The sequence below is a fragment of the Canis lupus genome, chromosome 11, assembly GCF_011100685.1.
Source record: "Canis lupus familiaris isolate Mischka breed German Shepherd chromosome 11, alternate assembly UU_Cfam_GSD_1.0, whole genome shotgun sequence".
Classification (NCBI taxonomy): Eukaryota; Metazoa; Chordata; class Mammalia; order Carnivora; family Canidae; genus Canis; species Canis lupus.
The window spans coordinates 74,346,811-74,368,408 of record NC_049232.1 but is presented as its reverse complement, the minus strand read 5'-3'; the positions used below and the strand labels follow the sequence as shown (position 1 = coordinate 74,368,408).

General features: G+C 65.9%; 3 protein-coding genes and 1 long non-coding RNA gene across 9 annotated transcripts in view; 2 read left to right on the top strand and 2 right to left on the bottom strand.

Annotated features, from left to right (window-relative positions):
• The window catches only part of C5 (complement C5), a 75,465-nt gene extending 74,799 nt beyond the window's left edge, over nucleotides 1-666 (top strand). The window contains exon 41 of the mRNA XM_038553258.1: nucleotides 122-666. Within this exon, the coding sequence (XP_038409186.1) occupies nucleotides 122-263 (142 nt within the window). The 3' untranslated portion in view covers nucleotides 264-666. The remainder of the gene's footprint in view (nucleotides 1-121) is intronic.
• Nucleotides 667-1,137: 471 nt separating this feature from the next.
• Nucleotides 1,138-2,175, bottom strand: LOC119876834 (collagen alpha-1(I) chain-like). Its single transcript, XM_038553305.1, has one exon. The coding sequence runs from the start codon at nucleotides 2,173-2,175 to the stop codon at nucleotides 1,138-1,140; it is 1,038 nt and encodes a 345-aa protein (XP_038409233.1).
• Nucleotides 2,176-8,056: 5,881 nt separating this feature from the next.
• Nucleotides 8,057-16,599, bottom strand: LOC102153549. Its single transcript, XR_005367245.1, has 4 exons — nucleotides 16,095-16,599; nucleotides 9,323-9,616; nucleotides 8,938-9,051; nucleotides 8,057-8,637 (listed from the first exon to the last, which is right to left on the bottom strand). It is a non-coding gene; the product is annotated as an uncharacterized LOC102153549 (long non-coding RNA).
• The window catches only part of PHF19 (PHD finger protein 19), a 45,031-nt gene continuing 36,753 nt past the window's right edge, over nucleotides 13,321-21,598 (top strand). For 3 of the 6 annotated variants that reach the window (XR_005367244.1, XR_005367243.1, XM_038553253.1), the window contains exons 1-2: nucleotides 16,235-16,878; nucleotides 18,774-18,858. Coding sequence is in view for 4 of the 6 variants with exons in the window: in XM_038553253.1 (XP_038409181.1) it covers nucleotides 16,739-16,878; nucleotides 18,774-18,858 (225 nt within the window). In the remaining 2 variants the exon portion in view is untranslated. Of the gene's footprint in view, nucleotides 13,364-15,415; nucleotides 15,481-15,665; nucleotides 15,719-16,233; nucleotides 16,879-18,773; nucleotides 18,859-21,598 lie in introns of those variants that run through there. The other 3 variants (XM_038553251.1, XM_038553252.1, XM_038553257.1) reach the window with 3 other exon arrangements.

Genomic DNA, 21,598 nt, shown 5'->3' with positions numbered 1-21,598 from the left:
ACCATGTGGCCGTGAGGGGCCTGAGCCACCCCAACAGCCGGGGCTTCCGGGGCTTCCGGGGCCGTGGCCCCCTCTCCCCGCGGCCGCCGCCACGCTGCTCCATTGTCCTTTTTCTCGGCAGGTACATCTACCCCTTGGACTCCTCGACCTGGATTGAGTACTGGCCTACGGCGGACGCCGCGTGCCCAGCCTGCCCGGCGTTCTTGGCCAATTTAGATGAGTTTGCCGAAGACATCTTTCTAAACGGCTGTGAAAACTCCTGAACTAGTTGAGCTACGCACAGTTTTCACCCTGGGCTCCTGCTGCTGAAGGGTCTTCCTTTCCTTCCTTCCTTTCTCCTCTTTTTCCTAAAAACCATTCACGGCTGGTCTTAGTGGGAAAGCTCGCTTTCCTTAGAATTAATGGCACTTGCTTTAACTGGGGGATGATTTTAAGAGCTGTAACTTTCGGAAATAACATGGCCTTGGGGGGCATGGAGACAGAGCCTCCTTCCAAGGTTATCGGACACCAGATGCAATAAAAATCGGAACGGCTCCTAGACCCGCCGCTCAGGAATGCTTGCTGGGGACGCAAGAGTAGCCCCACTGAAGTGTGGTATCTTACCATCACATGGCCTTTGCTTGAAAGAAAACACCAAGGAACACAGAATGGATCATTAAAACCTGACTTTGCTTTCCGTGTGCAGAACCGGGGGGGGGGGGCTGTTATTTCACGCCGGGGCCGCTTCAACCCCCCAGGAGGCGGGACGGGTGGACAGAGCCACAGCGCAGACCCGGGAGGCCTAGCGTCAGCGCCCTCAGCAAACAGACGGTGGGAGGCCCCTGCCCTCCAGTGCCCTCTCCTCACCCTCGTGGGGATCCCCCCCCCGCAGCACCTGGCCATGCCCCCGGGACTTGCTCCAGCCAAGGATCGCTGCCCTGGAAGGCAGGCCGCGGGCAGCAACCTGGAGGAGAGGGACCGAGTGGGAACGGGGAGACTGTGTTCTGGCCCCAACCAGGTCCCCGGGGCCCGCCCGATTTGTAAGGACGTTGATTTTTAAGTGACATTTTGGGGTAGCTCTTTGATCTCGCGAGGGAATCTTCACGCAGGGCCCCACTCAACGTGTCAAGACCCCCCCCCCCCCGAGGTGCAGGGCTGTCATGGGCCCGCTTTAGCTTTACAGACGGGGACGGGAGGCCGAGAAGGGCGCCGTTGCCCACTTAGTGCGGCCAAGCCCGAGAGCGGCCCGTCCGGCTCCGGGCACACACGCCCGTCTTGCACACGGTTACGTCGCGCCCGTCGCTCGACAGTGGCCTCAGACCCAGGCGGGTGCGGCTGGAGCCTCTCGCCGGGTTTACGCAGCTCCGCGGAGACCTCCCCAGGTGACCCACGGAGCAGCCCGGCCGTCAGGGCGACCGACCGAGGACAAGGCCGCACACGGCCGAGGGGAGCGGCTGAGGCGTGCAGGGCCCTGGCAGCAGCGCCGAGGTCTCCGGCTCCCGGGAGTGCGGATCTGTTCCTGCTCCCGTGGAAGCTTCCTCGGCAGGCGCAGCCCGCGGCCCGGACTCTGCCCGGGGGGAGGGGGGGTCCGTGTCCCAATGGACGCTGCTTGCTGTCCAAGCTTGGGGCAGCCTTCGCGGTGGGTCCCCCGTGGCAGGGCTTCCAAACAGCCGCCAGACCCCGCGGCCGCGCCGCCGCCAATCCAGCAGCTTCCCCCCACCCCTCTCCTCCCCGCGGGCCCATCAGCCCTGGTGCTGGCACCCCTGGGGGCCCCGGGGCCAGGCTGCACCGTGCTGTCCCCCACGGCTGGCGCGGCCCGACGGGGAACATCCCCGGGAATGCGCAGCGGAAGGCCCGCGCCCGAGGCTTGACCTTGCCCCGCAGGGACCGTGGCAGGCCCTGTGTCCCCGCGGCCTGGGAACTGGGGGCTGAACGCTCAAGGCCTCTCTGCTGCGTGAGGAAGATGTGGCCCCGCAGGCCGGGCTGGGGCGCTGGTGGCCTGGTGGCCTCGGGCAGGATGCGGCCTGGCAGCAGGGAAGGGGACTGACCCTCTGAGGTCCCGCGTGGAGGAGCGGCAGCCTCGTGCCGTCGGCCAGGAAGGGGGTGGCTCGTCATCTCGTGGTTCGGGCAACGTTCTTGTCCTATTTTCTGCTCAAACCTGATGCTGAAAGAGTCGTGTTCCTCATCCTGACCCATGTGTCTGGCGCTGGTGCCGTGTCCCCCCGCGGCGCAGCCTCAATGGCAGCCTGGTCACCTCCGGGCCGCCCAGCAGGCTCATGGGCCCGGCGTGTCGCCCACACGGGGCACAGCCATGCGCCCCGCCAGTACTGCAGAGGTCCCCGTGGACCCGCCCCGGGGCAGCCCTGCCAGACGCTCCCCACGTGCAACTCGGCACCGGCCCCATGGGTGTCTCTGCTCCCACACACCTGGCCTGGGGGAGGGACGGGCGACGGAAGTGAGGGACGAGAGCCCTGCGGGTCCCCTCTGCCGCCAGGCCCGCACCCCAACACGGCCTCACCCCCCGACACGGCTGCCTCCCCACAGGCCCCCCACCACAGGATCCGTGTGCACCCCCACGTGGGCCCTGCGGGGACACTGCCCGCCTCCCCCTGCCTCCGCGTCACCTGTACATACCCACGTCCTCTCCAAGGTGCCAACCACAGGATGGGGGGGGTTCCAGGAGGACCGGGGGGTCGCCCGGCCATCTGCACCTGCTCTGCCTCCCGAAGCCTCTGCTCTCACGCCTGTAAGCCAGGAGGTTAGTGGCCCCACTGCCGGGACCCCCGCGACACATGTAGGGAGCGACCTGCCGGGCCACGCAGGAGGCCTTCGGGGGAGCACCTGCGCCTGGGCTGCGGCCCCGCCACGCTGTGCACCCTCGGTGGGGTGGCAGGCGGCTGGGCCCGAGCTTAGGGACCCATTCCACGCCTTCCCTCGCCCGCACCGTTGGGCCCCCTGCGCCCTGGGCTCCGGCGCAGTCACCGTGAGGGCCTGACCGGGGTGGGCGTGGGGTGCAGCGAGGACCTCCGCATGACGTTAGGACGCGGCACAGTTTAAGCACAACTTGAGGAAGTCTCGCTGCAGGCCCCCCACCCCCTCAAAGGACGCAAACATGCTGATGGACACAAGGCGTCCTCCCGCGGGCCCCACAGTTCGGGAGGTTCAGGCGCCCGGGAGTGCGGCAAGGGCTCGGCCACTTAGGCGTCCCCTGACTCCCGCTCAGGTCCCGATGGGGCTCCCTGGGTCCTGTCATCAGCCCCCTGCCCAGCTCCCCGCTGACGGCACAGGCCAGGAGGGCCCCCGGGGAGCCAGGGCCACTACCTGGCAGCAGCACCTGGCGTGTCCTCCCCTGCGTGCCCTCCACTCCCCAGGGCCCGGGCCCGACGGGTGGCTGCTCCTTCCTTATGTGCCGAGCGTGCAAATGAAAATGGCCCCTGGGGTGGCCGCAGTGTGTGTGTGTGTGTGTGAGACACGGGATGCGGTGGACGTGCTACCATGGGGCACCGAGACGGTGAGGACGTAGGACCTGCCGTGGTCGGGGACCTCCCCAATGCTCCTGAGGTCAGCAAGCCTGTGAAGACGGAGCAGCGACATCAGCCAGGTGGGGGCTGCAGGGTTAGGAGCCGTGTCCGCTGTCCCCCGCGTCGGGCCCTGCTCAGCGCGGAGCCTGCTTCTCCCGCCCTCTGCCTGCCCCAGTCCCGCTTGTACTCGCTCTCTCTGTATCAAACACATAACATCTTAAAGGAAAAAAGGACAGACAGACAGACAGACAGAAAGGCAGGTTCTCAGGCCTCACCCTGGCCTTGCTGAGCACAGGCTCTGAGCCGAGCCTAGAAACGCACACTTTAAAGCGCTCTCTGGGGAGAGCCCGGCAGGCTAGGGGTGCCCGGCTGACCCCGCAGGCCCTGCGCCCAGGCCCTGCCCCCTGCCCCGGGGCCACGGAGCTGGTCCTCAGAGGGCAAGGCCTGGAGCCAGGCGGGGCCCTAGCAGGCCACCCTTCACGGGCCGGCAGGGGGGACGGCGGGGGGCAGCCAGACGCGGTGGGGCGGTCGGAGGCCCACGAGGCCACGACGGGGACCGCAGGCTGCCCTCGCAAGGCGCTGGCAGACGTGCCCAGGGCACATCCCGGCACCTGGGAGACCCGTTTGCCCGCCAAGTGCTGCCCAGGTGTTAGGCGTCTCTTGTGTCTTTTCCACCCGTGACTCTGAATGCACTAGCAACCCCGTGGGGCAGCGCTACTGCCACGGTACAGAGGAGTAAAGCGGGGAACAGAGAGGCTGAGCACCCCCGCCCCCCGGGAGCGCTGAGCCTGCAGGTGGTGGAGGCCGGATTCAGGACTCTGGACTGTTCTGCCCCAGCGGTGGTTCCCGCCATCAGGAAGCCGGCGGCCCCCCGAGGAATGCAGGCTCCGACCCGACCCGCAGCGGTGCCCACGCGTCCCGAGTCGTCAGCGCCTGTGGCCGACCTGGACGGGGCACCTGGGGGCGCCGAGCGGCTGTGCGCGCAGCCACGAGGACAGGCCTGCGTTTCCGGAGCTTCTGCAGAGACGCACCTGAAGCTCCGACCCCGTGACCTGGGGGAGGCGCTCCAGTGCTGAGCGGATCCTGGCCCAAGCCCCCTTGTGTCCCCGGCTGGCACAGCCTCCTGCCTCCCAGCTGGCCTCTGGGACTCGGCCTCACCCCGGGAAGAGCTCCCCGGTCGCCCCAGCTCCCGCGGCCACACCGCGTTGGCGCAGCAGGCGGGTCGACCAGGCCGCTGACCTCGGGACGGGCGCCCGGAGGACGGAGGACGGGGACGCCCGAGCCCCGTGGCAGCAGCTCTAACCCGCCGCTCGGTGTCTCTAACCGCCACGCCCCCTCCCCCAGGCCAGACACTCCCTGGGCCCCTGGGATTCGAAAGTCGCCTGAGAAATGAAACCTGACCTCACAGCTTCGCAAACCACTTGGACAACAGGCGTCAAGACCCAAAGTGGGTGTGTGTCCCCTGTTCCTCCTGTTGGTTATTTAGAACAAATTTCCAGGGGCGCCTGGGGGGCTCAGCGGTTGAGGCTCAGGTTGTGATCCCGGGTCCCGGGTTCGAGTCCCACGTCGGGCTCCCTGCATGGAACCTGCTTCTCCCTCTGCCTGTGTCTCTGCCTCTCTCTGTGTGTCTAATGAATAAATAAATAAAATATTTATTTAAAAAAATGCATAGAATAAATTTCCAAAAGGGTGGAGGTGGGGGGTGGAGCGGGGTAGGGCTCACAAACAAAGATCTTCTGGGCAGGATTAATTATTCGTTTAATAAATATTTATTGAATTCCTCCCGTGTGCCGGACACGGTCCTAGATGGTGTGACCAAGGTAAACAAGGTCCCCTGCTCTCCAGGAACTACATTGCAAATGTGGCAAAAGGCAGTAAGTACCTACAGAAATGAGAAAAAATAACCTCTTTACAAAATTCTCTGCAGAGAAATAAAATCAGGGCGTGTGGTGGGGAACAACCGGTGGCTGCTCCTGACCAGGGGGTCGCAGGGTCTCCGAGTGTCGGTCAATAAGATGATCTTAAGCTGGTCTTCGCCTCGTGACAAGGAGCAGCTGTAGGAGGGTCGGAGAGGGCATTCCAGAGAAAGGCCGTGGTCCGGGACACAGGGGGGCGGGGGGCAGGGAGGTGGGGGGCAGGGGGCAGGGGTGCGGGGGCGGATCCCTAGAACACTGTGCTCTGCATAGGCGAGGGTGTGAGACCAGGCAGGTGAGGGAGGCCGGGATTCACTGAGCTCTTGCAGCTGGTGTCACCAAGTGATGGTGGCTTGAACTAGCGGGGACACGGGCAGCCCCAGGAGAGCTTTTGGAGGTGGGACAAGGAGTGTGGAGGGAATAGGGGCGGGGAAATCGGGGATGCTTCGGTCCCCGACTTAGGCTACAGGTGCCAGGACACGCAGGGAAGGCAGGAGGAGATACAGATGCGCCAAGTGGGAAGGGAGGGCCTGATGGCTTGAGCTGTGCCCCCCCAGGAGCCTCCCCCCGGCCCCGCAGAATGTGACCTGCTTGGGAAATAGGGTGATCGCAGGTGGAATCGGTCAGGGCAAGGGAAGGCCGCGGCGGGGCGAGGATGGCCCTCACTCCGACAGGGCCGTGTCCTTGTAAGGGGACGGAGATGCCCACACAGACACTCGAGGGAGAGCAGCCCACAGCGATGCTGATGTGTGAGCGACTGGGGGGGCACAGGGGGGCACCCACAGGAGGGTGCGGGAAGCGGGGCGCAGAGCCCAGGGGCACCGGGCCTGGCCACGCAGACGCGAGGAGTGCTGCGGGTCCCGCAAGGGCAGCAGGCAGTGGTGGTCGTCCGCTCTGACGGCGGTGGGGACAGTGGCCCGCGGGCTGCCAGACGGGGACGACATCAAAAGCAAGGCCCGGGGTCCTGCGCACTCTCCCTCCTGGCCAGTTAACGGCCCACGGCCCAGGGAGTGAAGCACCCGGCCCGCCCGGCCCACCCGCCCGGCCGCCCAGGCTCCGCTCCGCCTCCCTTGCTCCAGGCCCACGAGCCGAGGGGCGCGGGCGCAGGCCACGGGCCGCCCTGGACGCCGCTCCCCGGCAAGGCTTCCCTCGGGCTCCTCCGAGGCGGCATCCCCGCTGCCACCGCCTGACTCAGTCTCCCCACCTGTAGAGCCGCCGTGCCCTGGGTGGGGAGGACGGAGCCCGGCAGAGGGCCGGCCGAGCGCAACCTCTTGGCCAAGGCCCGGGCCAGGCTCCCAGCCAAGGAAAATTCTAGTGGAAAAACGAAGACAGGATTCCAGGTTTATGAGTCCCAGACGCTGAAAAACAAAACTGCTGAGTTGTCTCCTGAGTTAGGGAAACAGCTCCGCCGCCCTGACGTTTCCAGGAAACTGTGTGAAGGCTCCGGGCGAGGCCGGCGGGGTGGGGGGGTGCCCGGGGATGGGGTGCCCGGGGCGGGGGGGTGCCCAGGTGTGGGGGGGCACATCCTGCGGGACCTGGTGCTGGGGCGAGGCCGGGCCAGGAACACCCCTCGGACAAAGCAGCAGTGCGGGCCCAGGGAGCCGGGGCTGCGGGGGAGCAGGCACAGGGGCTGGCACGGGCGCCCGGCTTAGGGGGCACCACGCTGGGGCCTCGGCGGGAAGGTCCTCAGAGGGCGCAGGGGCGGCGGCCTTGTCCCAGCCACGGTGGCCATCCCTGCCGTGGTGGCCCTGTCCCCGGCCATGCTGTCCCTGTCCCTGGCTGTGCTGTGCACACGGTGCCCCGCGGGGTGAGCCCAGCCGCCCCATGTCACCTGCCCCGGCCCACAGACACCCACTCAGCGGCTTTGCCTTCTGGCTCGCGGAGCGCTCTCAAAATCAAGAGCTTCCACCTACAAATCCAGATTGCCAGCTTCCCTCCGACCCTTGGACGAGGCGGCCGTGGGCACGCGTGTGCGTGAGTGTGCCCGCCTGGGTCCCTGCTTCCCAGGATGTGTCCTTCCCCGTGGGTCTGTCCTCGGAGGGCCCCGGCGGTGGGGGGCTGGGGGCACACACGCTCTCCGCGGAAGGAGAAGCGGGATGGGGATAGGCCAGTGCCAGGCCCGCCGTCCGCAGCCCTGGTCCCGTCACCGGAGGGGCAGCGGGGACACGGGCCCTGCCCCAGGCTGCGGCTGTGCAGCTGGACGCTGGTCACCAGACCCGCACCCAGGATGGCAGCCGGGCGGCTTTCCTTGTCTGTTTGATTTTGCATTTCAGACGTGCCTCCATCACAGCCCCCGAGGGACTCAGGATGCTCCTCTCAGGAGGTGTTACCTAGGGGCTGCCTTCAGCTCAGGTCATGGTCCCGGGGTCCGGGATCGAGTCCCACGTCGGGCTCCTGCTCAGCGGGGTCCCTGCCTCTCCCTCTCCCTGCTGTTTGTGCGCTCGCTCGCTCTCTCTCTGGCAAATAAGTAAAATCTTTTTAAAAAAGTGTCACTGAATGTGTAGACTGTGGTTCTTTTCAAAAGGATCCAGGGGGGCGCGTGGCTGGCTCAGTCGGTAGAGCCCTTGGGGCAGGGATCGCGCCTTGCGTGCAGAACCAACTTTTAGAAAGAAGTCAGTGACAAAATAAAAGAGGCAAAGAGGCTCACGGTATAAGCTGAAAATGTATTTGGTGAAATGCCCGGCGGGGGGGGGGAGCCCGCAGGAGTGGCAGGTAGGCCTGTCTTCCCACTACCCGCGAGCCCTCCAGAGCGCACGTCGGTCCCGCGTCACAGGAGTCTGCTGGGCCCCCTTTCTGTACCACAGGCCGGTGGGCACAAGGGGCCACACAGAGGAGCACGCCCTGTTCCCAGGCCTGGAGACGCAGCCCAGGAGAAGTGGGCGCAGGGACAAGAAGGGACGGGGTGTCATAGAGACATCGTGGGCCCGGGGCGGAGAGGAAGCCTGCGACTTACGGGGTCAGCTCGGTCCCCCGCCCCCGGGCCCGCATCCTCCCTTTCGTAAAGTGAGAAGGTCAGAAGAGAGAAGCCTTCCGGAGCCCAGGGCCGCAGCAGCCCCGCCGCAGGGCATCCCCCAGGCCAGCGAGCTGCAGCCCTGGCCCCGCTCTCGCTCCCGCCCCTCCGTCTCGCTTCAGGTCTTGGCTTGTGCTGGACACTCAACTGGCTGGAGCTCTGAAGGCGAGTCCTCAGAGGAGGCTTCCACATTGCTCGCTCTTAAAAAAAAAGTCTGGAGTCCAAAAAGAGGAGGCATCAGGTGGAAGCCTCCAGCGTCCGTGACGGGGGTCCTGGTCCGGGGGACGCAGCCCCTAGACGGGCGGGAGAGTTCACCCGCCTCCAGCCCAGGGCTCCAGGGCTCAAGGGCCTGCCCCGGACTGCACCCCCGTCACAGAGGGAAACGGGCCGAGGCGGGAGCCCCCCACCCCCGCCGCTCCCATCCCGAAGCAAAGCGCTCCCCACTCCCGGGGTTTTTCTCTCAGGCTGAGTCCTGAGGACGGAGCAAGATGAAGGCCACAGGCAGCGCCCCCACCTGCTGCGGGGACACCAGCTGTTCGTGGTCACCCCGGGTGCCCCGTCTCCCGTCGTGCGTGCGCGGAGAGCAACGGTTCTGCAGCGGAGCAAGGCCTCGAGACCCGGGGTCCACCTGGCGGGGAGAGCATCGAGGAAGGGACTTCTCGGGGTAACTGCGGTCCTTCCAGGCGGGGGACAGAGGTGACAGAAAGGGCGAAGAGAAGGGTAGGGCGACAAGCTCGCCCTCCTGGGCCCCAACCGCGTCACCATTCCCGAGTGTCATCGGCGCCTTTACCATTAACTGGAATCCCCGTTGTGGTCGCAAAGCGGCCAGTCCCAAGATGATGGGGAAAGCCCAGGGACATCTCTGAGGCCGACGATTCTAGAGCCACTCGGTTCCTTACCTTAAAATCTGAGAAATTGTGGAGACGGTGAAGATTAGCAGACGTAGAAACGCCCTTCCACGAGCAACCCGACTTCTCTCCTAGTTTTGTTAGGACGCATCTGGCTCTTCAGCCCTAAGAAAGGCGACGGCAGGGACGCTTCCCTTAGGTACAGGTGTTCAGGGATCGTGTCCTGCGGGCTGGTCGCCTGAACCGGGCCGACGCCCGTGCCTGTGCCAAGCCAGGGAAACAACGACGAGCGGGCGCCGCCAACTCTGCTCCATTGGCTTTAAGTCATCTAATTTCCTATATTCCCTAGAAGGCAAGTGGGGCAGAAAGAAAAAACCTTGTAAACAGGCCAGTCATTACAAGTATATTAGGACCAGAGGTGGGGGCGCCCGGGGGGGGGGCTCAGGGAATGACCCCGGAGTCCCGGGGTGGAGTCCGCGCCCTCCCTGCCCAGCGGGACCTGCTTCTTCCTCTCCCTCCGCTGCTCTCCCTGCCTGTGCGCTCTCTCTCTCTCTCTCTCTCTCTAATAAATAAATACAATCTTTAAAAATGATTTTTTTAAAGGAACCAAAATAGAGGTTAACAGAAGGAAACATGGGACGTTTTAAATCATGACAGCCAAGTAGGGCAAAGAGGGCGTGCGGCGCAGGCTGCCGTTCTCACGAGACTATTTGGCGCCAAGGCTCACCTTGTGGCCGCGGTCACCTGTGTGCAGGTACCCGGAGACGCCCCGAATGCGGACGGAAGAGGCCAGTGTGACGGACTCTCCTGGATGACGGCCGGCGGCCCCCGTCTCACCGGACCTCCTGGCCCGGGACCGGCAGCCATCAGAGGAGACCGAGGTGAAGCTCCCAGGGAAGCTGCTCGCTAACTGGCTTGCTTTGTTCCGTTTTGAAGATGTATTTATTTATTTATTTATTTATTTATTTATTTATTTATTTATTTATTTACTTATTTATTTGAGAGAGAATATGAACGGGAGGAGAAGGGGGCGGGAGAGAGCATCCTCCAGCCGACTTCCCACCGAGCGCGGAGCTGACCCGGGGCTCCCTCCTCACAGCGAGATCAAGGCCCCAGCAGACATCAAGAGCCTGACGCCCAACCGCGGAGCCCCCAGGGCCCCCCAGCTGTTTCCACCAACACAAGCTGCGACACACGAAGCACGCTGCCGGCAATGAAAAGAAGGAACGCAGGGGCCAAGCTGGGAGCACGCGGTATTTATAAGGCCCACGTTCTGGGCCCCACACTTCAAGGGCAGGACTGTGCTCGGGGGCGCCCCGGGGCCCCAGGAGGCCGTGATGGGCCCGGGCCTGTCGGCCTCAGGCCCCAGCCGCGACCCGGCAATGGCCTGCGGCCTAACACGTGCAAACACACGCGGGGGTCAGTGGAGACGCCCCGGCAGCGTGGCCGCCCCGGCCGTCCACCCGCTGCCCCAGGACAGACCTCTCCTTCCCCACGTGCACCCAGTGGCTAACTCCGCCCGCTCAGGACGACAGCCACCTGGCTCTTGTGGAAGAAACGTGGCGCGCTGAGGGGCAGGGGAGCGGGCTCCGCCGCCAGGTGGCCCCCCCCTCAGCCACCTGTACCCCGGCCACATCTGGAAACTGGAAGTGATGCTGCGCAAAGGACGCAGGCGTCCGCTCCGCTCCATTCCATTTCCACGGGGGCCACCTAGACGCTTCCGCAGGCTGCAGTGGGATCCCGCCTCCGCCCCAAGGGCTAGTGACCCAGCCCGCAATGACCCCTCCGCCCGGCCCACCGCAGCCTGAGCCGCAGCACCCACGAAGGCGCAGCCCTACAGTGAACACAAAGTCTGAAAACCCTCACGCGCGCGTCCTGTGATCTGTACGGTCATTCTCCTCTACCCCAAAAATCAATCAAGTGTTGTTTTATGGACTATTACTTGAGCACTCATTCATTCATCTTCCATCTCCTCCTTCCCCCAAACAACTGGCTTAGAGCCGAGGAAAAACAAACAGAAGTCGGAATCCTAGTCCAGTGCTCACTCCAATATGTAAGGACATCCTCCAGCATTTCACTGCAGGTTTTCAGATGGGGGCGGTGAGAAGGAAGACACCTCCCTTCCTCCTGGCACCACGTTGTCGGGGCTTTGTCAGTTTTCACCACTTTTCTGTTCTCCATCTTAGAAGGGATGAATACTCTCTGCTCTACGGGCCCCTGGGGGCTCAGTCATGATCTGAGGGTCCTGGGGTCCAGCCCCACATCATCGTGTCGGGCTTCCTGCTCAGTGGGGAGCCTGCTTCTCCCTCTCCCTCTCCCTCTGTGCTCCCCCTGCTTGTGCTCGCTCTCTCTTGCTCGCTCTCTCTCTCAAATGAATAGAATCTTTAAAAAAAAAAAATCTCAGCTCTAGGAACAGGCCAGGCCAGGAGGGGTCAGCTTAGGGGCCTGTCGCCTGTGCTCTACCTGCATAGCACCCAGAGTCCCTCCGGTCACTCAGTACCCAGCACCTTTCAGGAGCCACGAGCTCAAAGGCCGCGAGACGAGGCGGGCACTTCAATGCCAAGAGCCTGGCGGCCGGAGGGTGGAGGACGGAGCCTCGGTCCTCTGTGGGCCCAGCAGACGGGATGTGCAAGGCGCTGCTGGGACCCTCCCTACTTCCCTGTTCCTGAGTCACAGCCTCCCGCTCAGACCACCAGATCGGAGGGCTGAGCCAGATGAACTACATTTCTTTTTAAACTTATTTTTGGAAAAAAAAAAAAATTTCTCTGCTGGGTAGAGATGAGTCTCCCTCCAAAAGGTCTCGATTCCGTTCTGAGTCAGGTTCAGCCTCAAGGGCTGGGCTTTCCATTTCTTCAGCCTCGCTGGTCCCTGAGCCCTCAAAGGTCCTCTGGTGATGCCCCCTCGATTTCGAGAGCCCCCCAAAACAAGCCAAATGACCACAGATAAGTTTTTGGTACTTTCCAAAATTAAACTATTTCCCTTGGTAAATTTCCACCAAATGAGCTCACGAATTTGAAAACAGGAAGTGACACATGAAGAGAGTGAGGTGGGGTGGCGCTCACTTGCACTGCCCGTCTCCGGAGGGCAGGGTGCTTGGGACCAGAGAATGGCTCCACAGGCCCCAAATCCTCCGTGGGTACCGCCAAGAATCCGTGAATTTTTAAACCAGAGACTCCAAATCCGATGCTTTTCTCTTAGATTGAAAGACCCAGCAGAGCCCACGGCGGGTCACCTTCCCACCTGGTGCCAGCGTGGGAGCCCGGGAGCCCCTCTTGCCCGTAGGCAGGGGTGGCCCCCAGGTAGGCCCGGCTCTGCCCCGGGGCAGGAGGCTGCCCACCTCTCAGGTTAAGAAGCCAAAGCCGAAGAAAAAGAGCCCAGGCCCCAAGTGCGGCAGAGAGAGAGAGAGAGACAGAGGAGAGGGAGAGAGGGAGGGAGGGAGGGAGGGAGGGAGGGAGGGAGAGGATGCAAGGGATGCCCCCTGGGAAGCAGAACGAGGAACCCGCAGGAGCCTCACCCCGCCCCACCCCTCCCCAGCTCCCCCTCCCCTCCCCTGCCCGCTGCAGATCCGCAGACATAAAGGCCTTTGGCAGGTTTTAAACAAAAATTCTCCGGCAACGCTAAGCTCCACAGCCGCTTTGGCGGGTGTAGACAGGGTCCCGGGAATCCGGTCCTGAGGCCTCCGATGAGCTCCGAGCCCGCCCCGCGCCCCCGGGAGGAGAGGGCCGCCCCCACCAGGAAGCCCTCGGGAGCCGCGCGCCCATCGCACGCCGGCTGCGGGGTCGGGGTCGGGGTCGGGGTCGGCGAGCCCCGCCTTGGCGCCACGCGCGACACCGCCCGCGGCCTCAGTTTCCCCGGCGGGAAGCGCTCGCCCCGCCCCCGCCCCGCCCCCGCCCCGCCTCCCGCTTCCGCCTCCCGGGCCCCGTCCCCGCCCCACGCCCCACCGGAAGCTCCCGGGCCGCGGGGAGGCGAGGCTGGAGGCCCTGCACCCGCGCCCGGCACCCGCGCCCCTGCACCCGCGCCCCCCGCCCCGCCCCGCCCCGCCCCGCCCCGCCGGACGCCAGCCCCGCTCGCCGGGGCCTCGCCAGGTGCCAGGTGCGCAGCCCGCCCCCACCCCAGCCCTTGCCGCGGGAGGCGGCACCCGGGGGCCCCGGCCCCACCCTCCACCCGCCACGGAGAGGGACGCACCTGCCCCCCTGCTGCCCCCGCTGCACCTGCCGCCCCTGCTGGACCAGCTGCACCTGCTGGACCTGCCGCCCCTGCTGCACCTGCTGCCACTGCTGCCCCTGCCAGCCCTTTTGCCCCTCCTGCACCTGCCGCCCCTGCTCCCCCTGTCACACCTGCCGCACCTGCTGCTCCTGCTGCCCTTATGCCCCTGCCCCCCCTGCTGCACCTGCTCCTCTCCTGCACCTGCCCCCCCGCCGCACCTGCTGACCCTGCTGCACCTGCCGCCCCTGCTGCACCTGCCGCTCCTGCACCTGCTGCACCTGCTGACCCTCCTGCACCTGCTGACCCTGCTGCCCCTCCTGCACCTGCCGACCCTGCTGCACCTGCTGCCAATGCTGCCTCTGTCGCCTCTGTCCCCCCTGCTGCCCCTCCTGCACCTGCTGCCTCCGCTGCACCTGCTGCCCCTCCTGCATCTGCTGCCACTGCTGCCCCTGCCAGCCCTTTTGCCCCTCCTGCACCTGCTGCCCCTGCTCCCCCTGTCACACCTGCTGCCCCTCCTGCACCTGCTGACCCTGCTGCCCCCACTGCACCTGCCGCCCCTGCTGCACCTGCCGCCCCTCCTGCACCTGCTGCCCCTGCTGCCCCTCCTGCACCTGCTGTCCCTACTGCCCCGCCACACCTGCCTCACCTGCTGCCCCTGCCACCCCTGCTGCCCCTGCCGCCCCTGCCCCCCCGCCACACCTGCTGCATTTGCCACCCCTGCTGCATCTGCCTCACCTGCTGCACCTGCTGCCCCTACTGCACCTGCATTTGCCACCCCTGCTGCATCTGCCTCACCTGCTGCACCTGCTGCCCCTACTGCACCTGCTGACCCTGCTGCTACAGCGCCGGGGGTAGGGGGGTAGGGGGATGCACCACACAGACAGGGCTCGGGGTGCCCAGATAGGCCATCAAACAGGGGGGAGGGGACAGGCGGTGCTCACACAAGGATGCGTAGGGTCACCAAGCTGGGCCCCCAACCCCATTCCATGGGCAGACCACCGAGACTCCCCCCAGGTGCACCGCAAAGGTCACATGGATGGATGGGACCAGTGGGGTCCTCACGGAACACTCCAACCTTGGGGATCCGCACAGTGGCAGTACCAGGGGAGGCTCAGAGCAGAAGAGAAGGGGGTCGGGAGGAAGAGGAGCCAGAGGTGGGGGCGGGGCACACGCAGGGCTGCAGAAGCCAAGGAAGGCAGGGAGTTTGAAGCTGAGGCCAGAATGGTGTCAGGTGCTGGGGTGGGGGGCCCGGGCACTGGTGATGCCAACATCGAGGTCCCTGAGGAGATGGTTCCAGAGGTTCAAGTGAGGAGCTCTCTGAGCCCTTTCTACAAGTCCCCTTAAAGCGTAGAGACAGTGTAGATGCCGGAGAGGACTTTGGGGTGAGGGCCCAGGGCGTTTTAACACAGAATGTGGTGGGAGCCCAGGCCCTGGGCAGGAGCCCCGTGCTGCCTGCGAGACCTTGGGCAAGTCCCTTAACCGGTGTGCCTCAGCCCCTGATCTGTAAAGCGGGGGTGATGGTGACACTCCCTGCCTCATGGGGGTCACACGAAGACTAGGAGAGGGGTTAAGAGTATGTGACCCGGTGCTGGAATGCCACCTGCCATTTCTCACTCTCATTATTGGGACAGCTGGGCGTCTCTCCATGCCGACAGGGAGGACCTGGTAGGGGGACGCCAGGCCCAGGGGGACCAGGGCCCATGAAGCAAGGGCCCCAGGGCTCAGACGGAGAGATGGGTGCGCACCTGTGCCAGACGGAGGGAGAGGGAACTGGTGGGGGTGCAGGGACACGCAGCTTGGGGCTGGGGCTGAGGGGATGCCCCTCTGGGAGCTCTCTCCAGGAGGCCCCAAGGTCGTTTGCTGCGGGTGGCCCGCCAGGGTGGTGCCCCGATGCGCAGCTGCAGGGGGAGGCGCCGTGTCCTCTTCGCCACACTGGGAAGGGGGGACAGTCGAATTCTTCTAGGGTCAGAGGACGGCTGAGCTGCCCCGACCCCGTGAGGCAGGTAGGGACGATGGCCATGGGGACCTCCCATCCTGGTCCTGAGGAGCGGGGCCGCAAACCCTGGCATGCGATGCCTCGGCCTCCCAGCACCCCGGGGCGGCACCCACACAGCAGGCCACCCACATTCCCTGGGTCCCCACGACTGTCAGACCAAGTGACACATTCCTATCCTGCCTCACTTTGCAGGTGCAAGGACGAGGTCCAGAGGAGTTAAAGAGCAGGCCCAGGACCCCCAGCCGGTAAGCGGAGGATGGGGACCCGCGCGGGTGGGTCCAGCCTCAAAGGCCAGGCCTCGAAACTACGGGGACGTTTGTGGAATCCGGAGGGATCGGGAGGCGCAGGGGGATCTCCCGCCCGCGGGGTGCTGGCAGGGAGGCTCCGCAAGCCCACGGTGGCCTTGGCCTCCACCGTGCGCCCCGAGAACCAGCCCGGCTTCCTTGCACCTGTGGCTCAGGCCGCCCGGCCCGGCCTCTGGGTGCTCGTCGCTCTGGGCCCCGCGCCCCGGCCCTGCCGTCAGCCCCCGCCAGGCTGCCCAGAGGAGAAGGACGTCGCCCACGCGCGGGGGACCCACCGGCAGCCATCCCCGTGGCCCGCGTCCCCCTGGCTCGTGTTTACCTAGAGCTTTGTTCTTGGAGCCGGACATGCAGGGACGTGCCCCAAGTATGCGGCCCCCTGTGACTTCCTGAGGGGAAGTGGGGAGGGCGCTGGGCACGTCCTGCTCCCAGAGGAGGGGAGGCCGGTGTCGTCACTGGGAGGGCCGGGGAGGGCCGGGAGGGCCGGGGATTCTTACAGCCGGCGGAGCCCGTGGGCGAAGCGGCTTTCACCTGAGACGCGCTCTGGGCCCTGCCTGCGAGCCCTGGGGATTTCCGCGCGGGGAGCTCCCCCACAGTTCTCCTGGGGTCCCCGGGCTCAGATCGCTCACAGCTGTGTCCCCAGGGAGGAGGGGGGCCCCCGGCAGCCAAGGTGCTCGGCCGGGAACTCGGACTGCAGTTCCTGAAAATCCGAGGCTCAGTTCTTTTTCTCTCGCTCTTGTTTTCCTTTTCTCTCACTTGAAAGCACGACGGGCCTCCCAAAGCGCCTGCCACCATCCAGGGGATTTCTTGCACCGCAGCGGGTAATTCCTGCCCCGTCCCCGCGGTGACTCAGCCGTGACGTGGAGCCACAGGCGGCGAGAGGACCGGGCGCCAGACCCCGCGCCGCACACAGGCGCCTCGCGGCTCGGCCCACGCTGCCCGGGCTGCTGTCCCCGCGGCCCCAGGATGGCCTCCGGCTCGGCCAGCAGCCCCCGCCCGGCGCCCGACGAGAACGAGTTTCCCTTTGGGTGCCCCCCCGACGCCTGCCAGGAGCCGGCAGAGCCCAGGGCCGTCCGCTGTGCCGCCTGTCTCCCCGAGAACGTGAGGTGAGGGGCCGGGGAGCAAGGGGCGGGGGCCGGGGCCCAGGGCAGGGCCCCCGAGGGCGCCGGGGGCAGGCGGCCTCACCTGTCGGCGCCTGCGGCCGTGGCCCTACAGGACGGCGGGCACGGCAGCCGTGGAGGGTGTTGGGCCCCAGCAGCCGGGGGCCGGGCGCCGAGGGCCTCTGCGCCCCGCGGGGCCGTCTACTGACCTGTGGCCCGGGGCACAGCGCCCGACGTCTTAGGGCCTCGGCGTCTTCGGCTGTGAGCCGCCTCCGCCGCCCTCGTGCCCCCGATGACAGCTGCGGGCAAGTTCCTCTGACGGGTGCGGCCCCCTGGTCAACGCGCGGCTCCTTCCACGCGCCCGCCCGCTGCTGTCTGCCGCGACTCCCCTCAGGGGGCTCCGGCCACCTGCGCCGACAGGGGTCCACACCCCTCCATTGCTCTACAACGTGTCAGGTTGCGTGCGTCTGTACGCAAACACCTGTTTATACGGAACATACACCCTACGTCCGTCTAAGATGCAGTGTGCGCCGCGCGTGTCGTATGGAACATGTAAAAGCACGTGTGTACGCGTGTTTACGACATATGACTCAGGGAGGTGACGGTAATACGAGCATCAGTCTGGAGCAACTATCAGGCACCTACTGTGTGCTAAGCACTGTCCCCTTGGATCTTCGGAGGAGCCTGGAGGGGTGGCCCTGTACTGCCGTGGCCCTAGATGGACGACGCGGCCTGGGGAGAGGCTGGGTCAGCCTGCCCCGGGTCACGTTTCTGCCACCTGTGCTGCTAAAGCCCCGTGCCCCCACCGTGACCTTCATTTGGGGCTTTACGGAGGAAGACGGTGGGAAAACCGAATCAGGAAGGCTCCAGAAGGTCGAGTGCTGCGATGGGGGAGGCTGTGCAGACGGGGGAGGATGTGGCTGTGGGAAAGCCAGGTGGGGAGGCCGGGAGCAAAGGCCGACTGCATGTCACTCGGGGTTCACCGCAGGCTCCCGCGGCGGCTCTCTTGGCCTCCCCCCATTCCTCCAAAACGGGGCGGGCGGGGACAGACGCCAACTGGGGTGTCGGGGGTCCAGGCCCAAGGCCGGAAGAGCTCGGCTCCTGACTCTGTCTGCACCAGGCCCACCCAACGTCCCCGGGGCCTTCTTTCCTCCCATCTAAGATGGGCCTGACTGGTGGTTCCCACCGACAGGTGCTCCCTCTGATGGGTGCTCCCTGTGACAGATGCTCCCTGTGACGAGTGCTCCTTGTGACGGGTGCTCCCTCTTGTGGGTGCTCCCTGTAACAGGTGCTCCCTCTGACATGTGGCTCCCTCTGACGGGTGCTCCCTGTGGCGAGTGCTCCCCCGACAGGTGCTCCCGCCGACAGGTGGCCGTCCCGTAGGTCGGCATCACTCGGGAGCGTTCTGACAGCATGTGGGTCCCAGCGTCGCCCGCTCAGAGTCTGACCCGCGCTCCTGGTGAAGAGCCTTGGGTCACTTGCTCTCGGAGGCTCCTTCTTGTTCTAATGGCCTGTGGTCACCTGTAGTCGCTGGAGATGCGAGACCCCAGGCCAAACAGAGTGGCCGAGAGGGCACACGCAGCCACGTGTCCACAGTCCCTTACCCGAGGCCCTGGGTCACATGTATTTGAGAATTCAGAGTTCTTCGGGTTTTCAGAAAGCGGGTCAGCGGGGTAGGACGTCCTCGGCCTGGCGGGCGTCGGGCTGCGCCTGTGATCAAGCGCGCTCTGGTGTCTGAACCCGACAGCCTTGCGGGGGGGGGGGGGAGTCGGGGATGACACCCCGCCGCCCCAGGTCAGGCGGCTGCCGGCCAGACCGCGGGGTGCTGGCGCGGGGCGGTGAGCCTGTGGCCCGCTGGCAGCCCATGAACGTGTCGGCGGCGTGTGTTCCCGTGTCCCCAGGAGCGGCGAGGACCGGATCTGCCCGAAGTGCCAGGGGGACGACCCGCAGTCTGGAAGCCCGGGCAGCCCGCTGTCGCAGGAGAAGGTACGTGGCCGGGAAGGGCGCTGGCGCTGGGCAGGGCGCTGGGCGTGCGGAGGTGAGCACCCCGAAGCCCCCGCAGGCTCCCGCCTCTAGTCTAGGGTGGGGCGGGGCGGGCCCCTAGGCGCCAAGGTGACCCACGGGGAGGACACGGTGCACCCCGCCTGCGGGCCAGGCGAAGAATGAATGGCTTTTATATTCTAACTGGTTTTAACAACTGAAAAGAGTGGCATTTGGTGACATGAAGACCTTATGCGGTTCAGACTTCTGGTCCTCAGCGCCGAGCCGGTTGTTTCCATGTTGGGCTCAGCTGCTTGCGCCGCCCTGGCACAGGTGGGTGGGTGACGGGTGCCACCTGGGGACCTAGACGGCCGTCCTGCCCCCGCCCGCCCCCGACGGGGAGGCCGCGGTCCGCCCCCCAGGCTCGGCCGGGCTGTGCCTATAGGAACAAGAGCCGCCGTGCGGTGTGAGCCCCCAGGGGGAGCACGCTCCGGATCCCTGTGTCCAGACGGGGCGTGTGGCCCTGGACCCGCGGCCCGTGATGCTCCCACGTGCCAACCCGGGCCGGGCCACTCCCGCCAGCCGGTGACCAAGTGAGACAAGCAAGGAAATCGCAGTGAGACCCTGGGAGGACCGACACCTTCCGTTCGTAGAAGGAGCCCTTGTCCGGGATCCGTCCTCCCCGGACGCGTCTCCACGCAAATGGAATGGTGGCGGCGGGAGGTGACGGGGTTCATGAGAAAGTCTTCACTTGGTACAATTTTTAAAACGGCAATGTGCACTTCAATCTTCCAATGGAAAAAAAAGAACAAACGTGCGTGGGCCGAGGCGGTGAGAGGCCGCGGTGGTCCGCGGAGGACCCTGCACCCGCCGGGGAGTCTCGGCCGGGGTCTCCCCTCTGGCCGCCGTCACCCGCTGGAAGCCCCTGCTGCCCGCAGCCCACGGGCCCTCCCACCCGAGACCACGGCCCAGCGTCAGAGCCCGATGCCCGCGGCCCAGATGGCGCTCCTGCCGCCAAGTGACGAGCCAGGTGGGCGCCGCAGGGCCACCCCGGGACCCGTGCCGGCCAGGTGACCGCCGTGGCTGGCCAGGTGGAAGCCGGAGGCCACAAGTCCTGGCGCCTTCCTGTCCCTTCCCATCAGAGAGGGGAGGGACCCCCGTCTCAGCAGCCCGTCCCCTGCAGGCCCCCACGGGAGGAAGGGTGAGCCCGCGGAGCCCTCGGGCCTGCGCCAGGTCAGAGCCCGTGCGAGGCCCAGGCTGCCGGCGGGCGTCTCGGGCCCGGGAGCCCAGCGGGAGGGGTCAGCACCCGCGGCCCGGACGGCCCCTGCCCAGGGAGGCCGCCGCCACCTCCCGGGGCCCCTGCCTGCTCCAGCGCTCCAGGACCGTTTCCACTTTGTCGTGTTTCTTCCTCTTTAACAAAATCAATACGTGTTCATTATACGAATCTCCGGTCTTAGAGGTGAGAGACCTTTCGATGCCGTAATCCAGTGGCTTTAAGTCTTCATCCTGTGAACCGAGACCAGAACCCGTGCTCTAAGGGGGGAGCCTGGCACCCGCCCCCTCCTGCTGCCCCCACCCCGCGGGCTCTGGGGGCTCCGGGGTCGTGCAGGGCACAGGGGCCTCCGATGGGAGGATGATGGACGCCGATGGGCTTCGGGGGGCCTGGGTGCTGCCGCCTACGGGGGCCTCTGGGGCGCCGGCAGCTGCAGACCTCCCGCCCCGGCTTCCCGGCCCAGGGTGAGGCTCATGCACAGGTGGTCTCCACCTGCACAGAGCCACAGACTGGGAAGACCAGAAGCTTCTCTGCCTCCTGACCCCGAAGGGAACTTGGGGGCTTTGACCAAAGGAAAGCCGCTGATGAGAAGTCAATGCTCTGCGCAGTGGTCGTTCTGAAGTCTGTGGGTGCAGGAGAGCCTGGGAAATGGGGTGCGGGGTGGCCAGGGACCGGCCGAGGTAACCCGGCGCCCAGCCTGTGAACAGCACCCAGGCCAGGTGCTTCTTAGGGGGTCCTTGTCCTCTGACCGCATCGGCCTAGTGTCTGTCCCACAAGTGCTCCAGCCGTGGGCTCGGCGCTAATGCAAGGCCCAGAGGTTAAAGGGTCACTGCGACCTGGTTAGCGGCCCGTTCCGGCCTGCCAACACCTGCCACCACCTGCCACAGCCTCCCACGACCCGCCACGACCCGCCACGGCCCACCCCAACCTGCCCAAGGATGTGACAGCGAAATAAGGAGCAGCGGGTGTCTGGGAAAAGCGTTCAGGTCTGTGTCCCGGCGAGCCTGGGGAGAGGACGGCTTCTTCCGCTCTCTGGCCTCGGGCGGCCCTGGAGAAGCCCGCGGCTGGCACGTGATGCTGTGACTTACGCTGGGCGCGGGCCTGTGACCTCCTCCGCCCAGGGTGCCCGACTCTCGCTCCGTGTCCAGTTTGTACGGCGCCCACGTGTGTTTCCCTCCGGGTTTCCGTCGGCCCGCCGCCCGCCGCCCCTCGAAGCAGGCCTGCCTCCGTGGAAGGACGCCGCCCGTGTTCCTCTGGGCCCCGTCCCAGTCTCCCTTGTTGGTGACAGCCGTGCGCCCCGTGTACCGGTGTCCCTGGAAGCGTGATGCCTGCGGATGACCCCGGGCCCTTCTGGCCTCGCCAGTTGCCTCAGTAGCTTCACGGCCCTGTGACGTGCGGTGTCACGGGTGGGGCGATAGCCCACGTCTCCCAGCGTGCAGGTGACATACTGAGGCCCGGGGAGCAGGTGCGCGT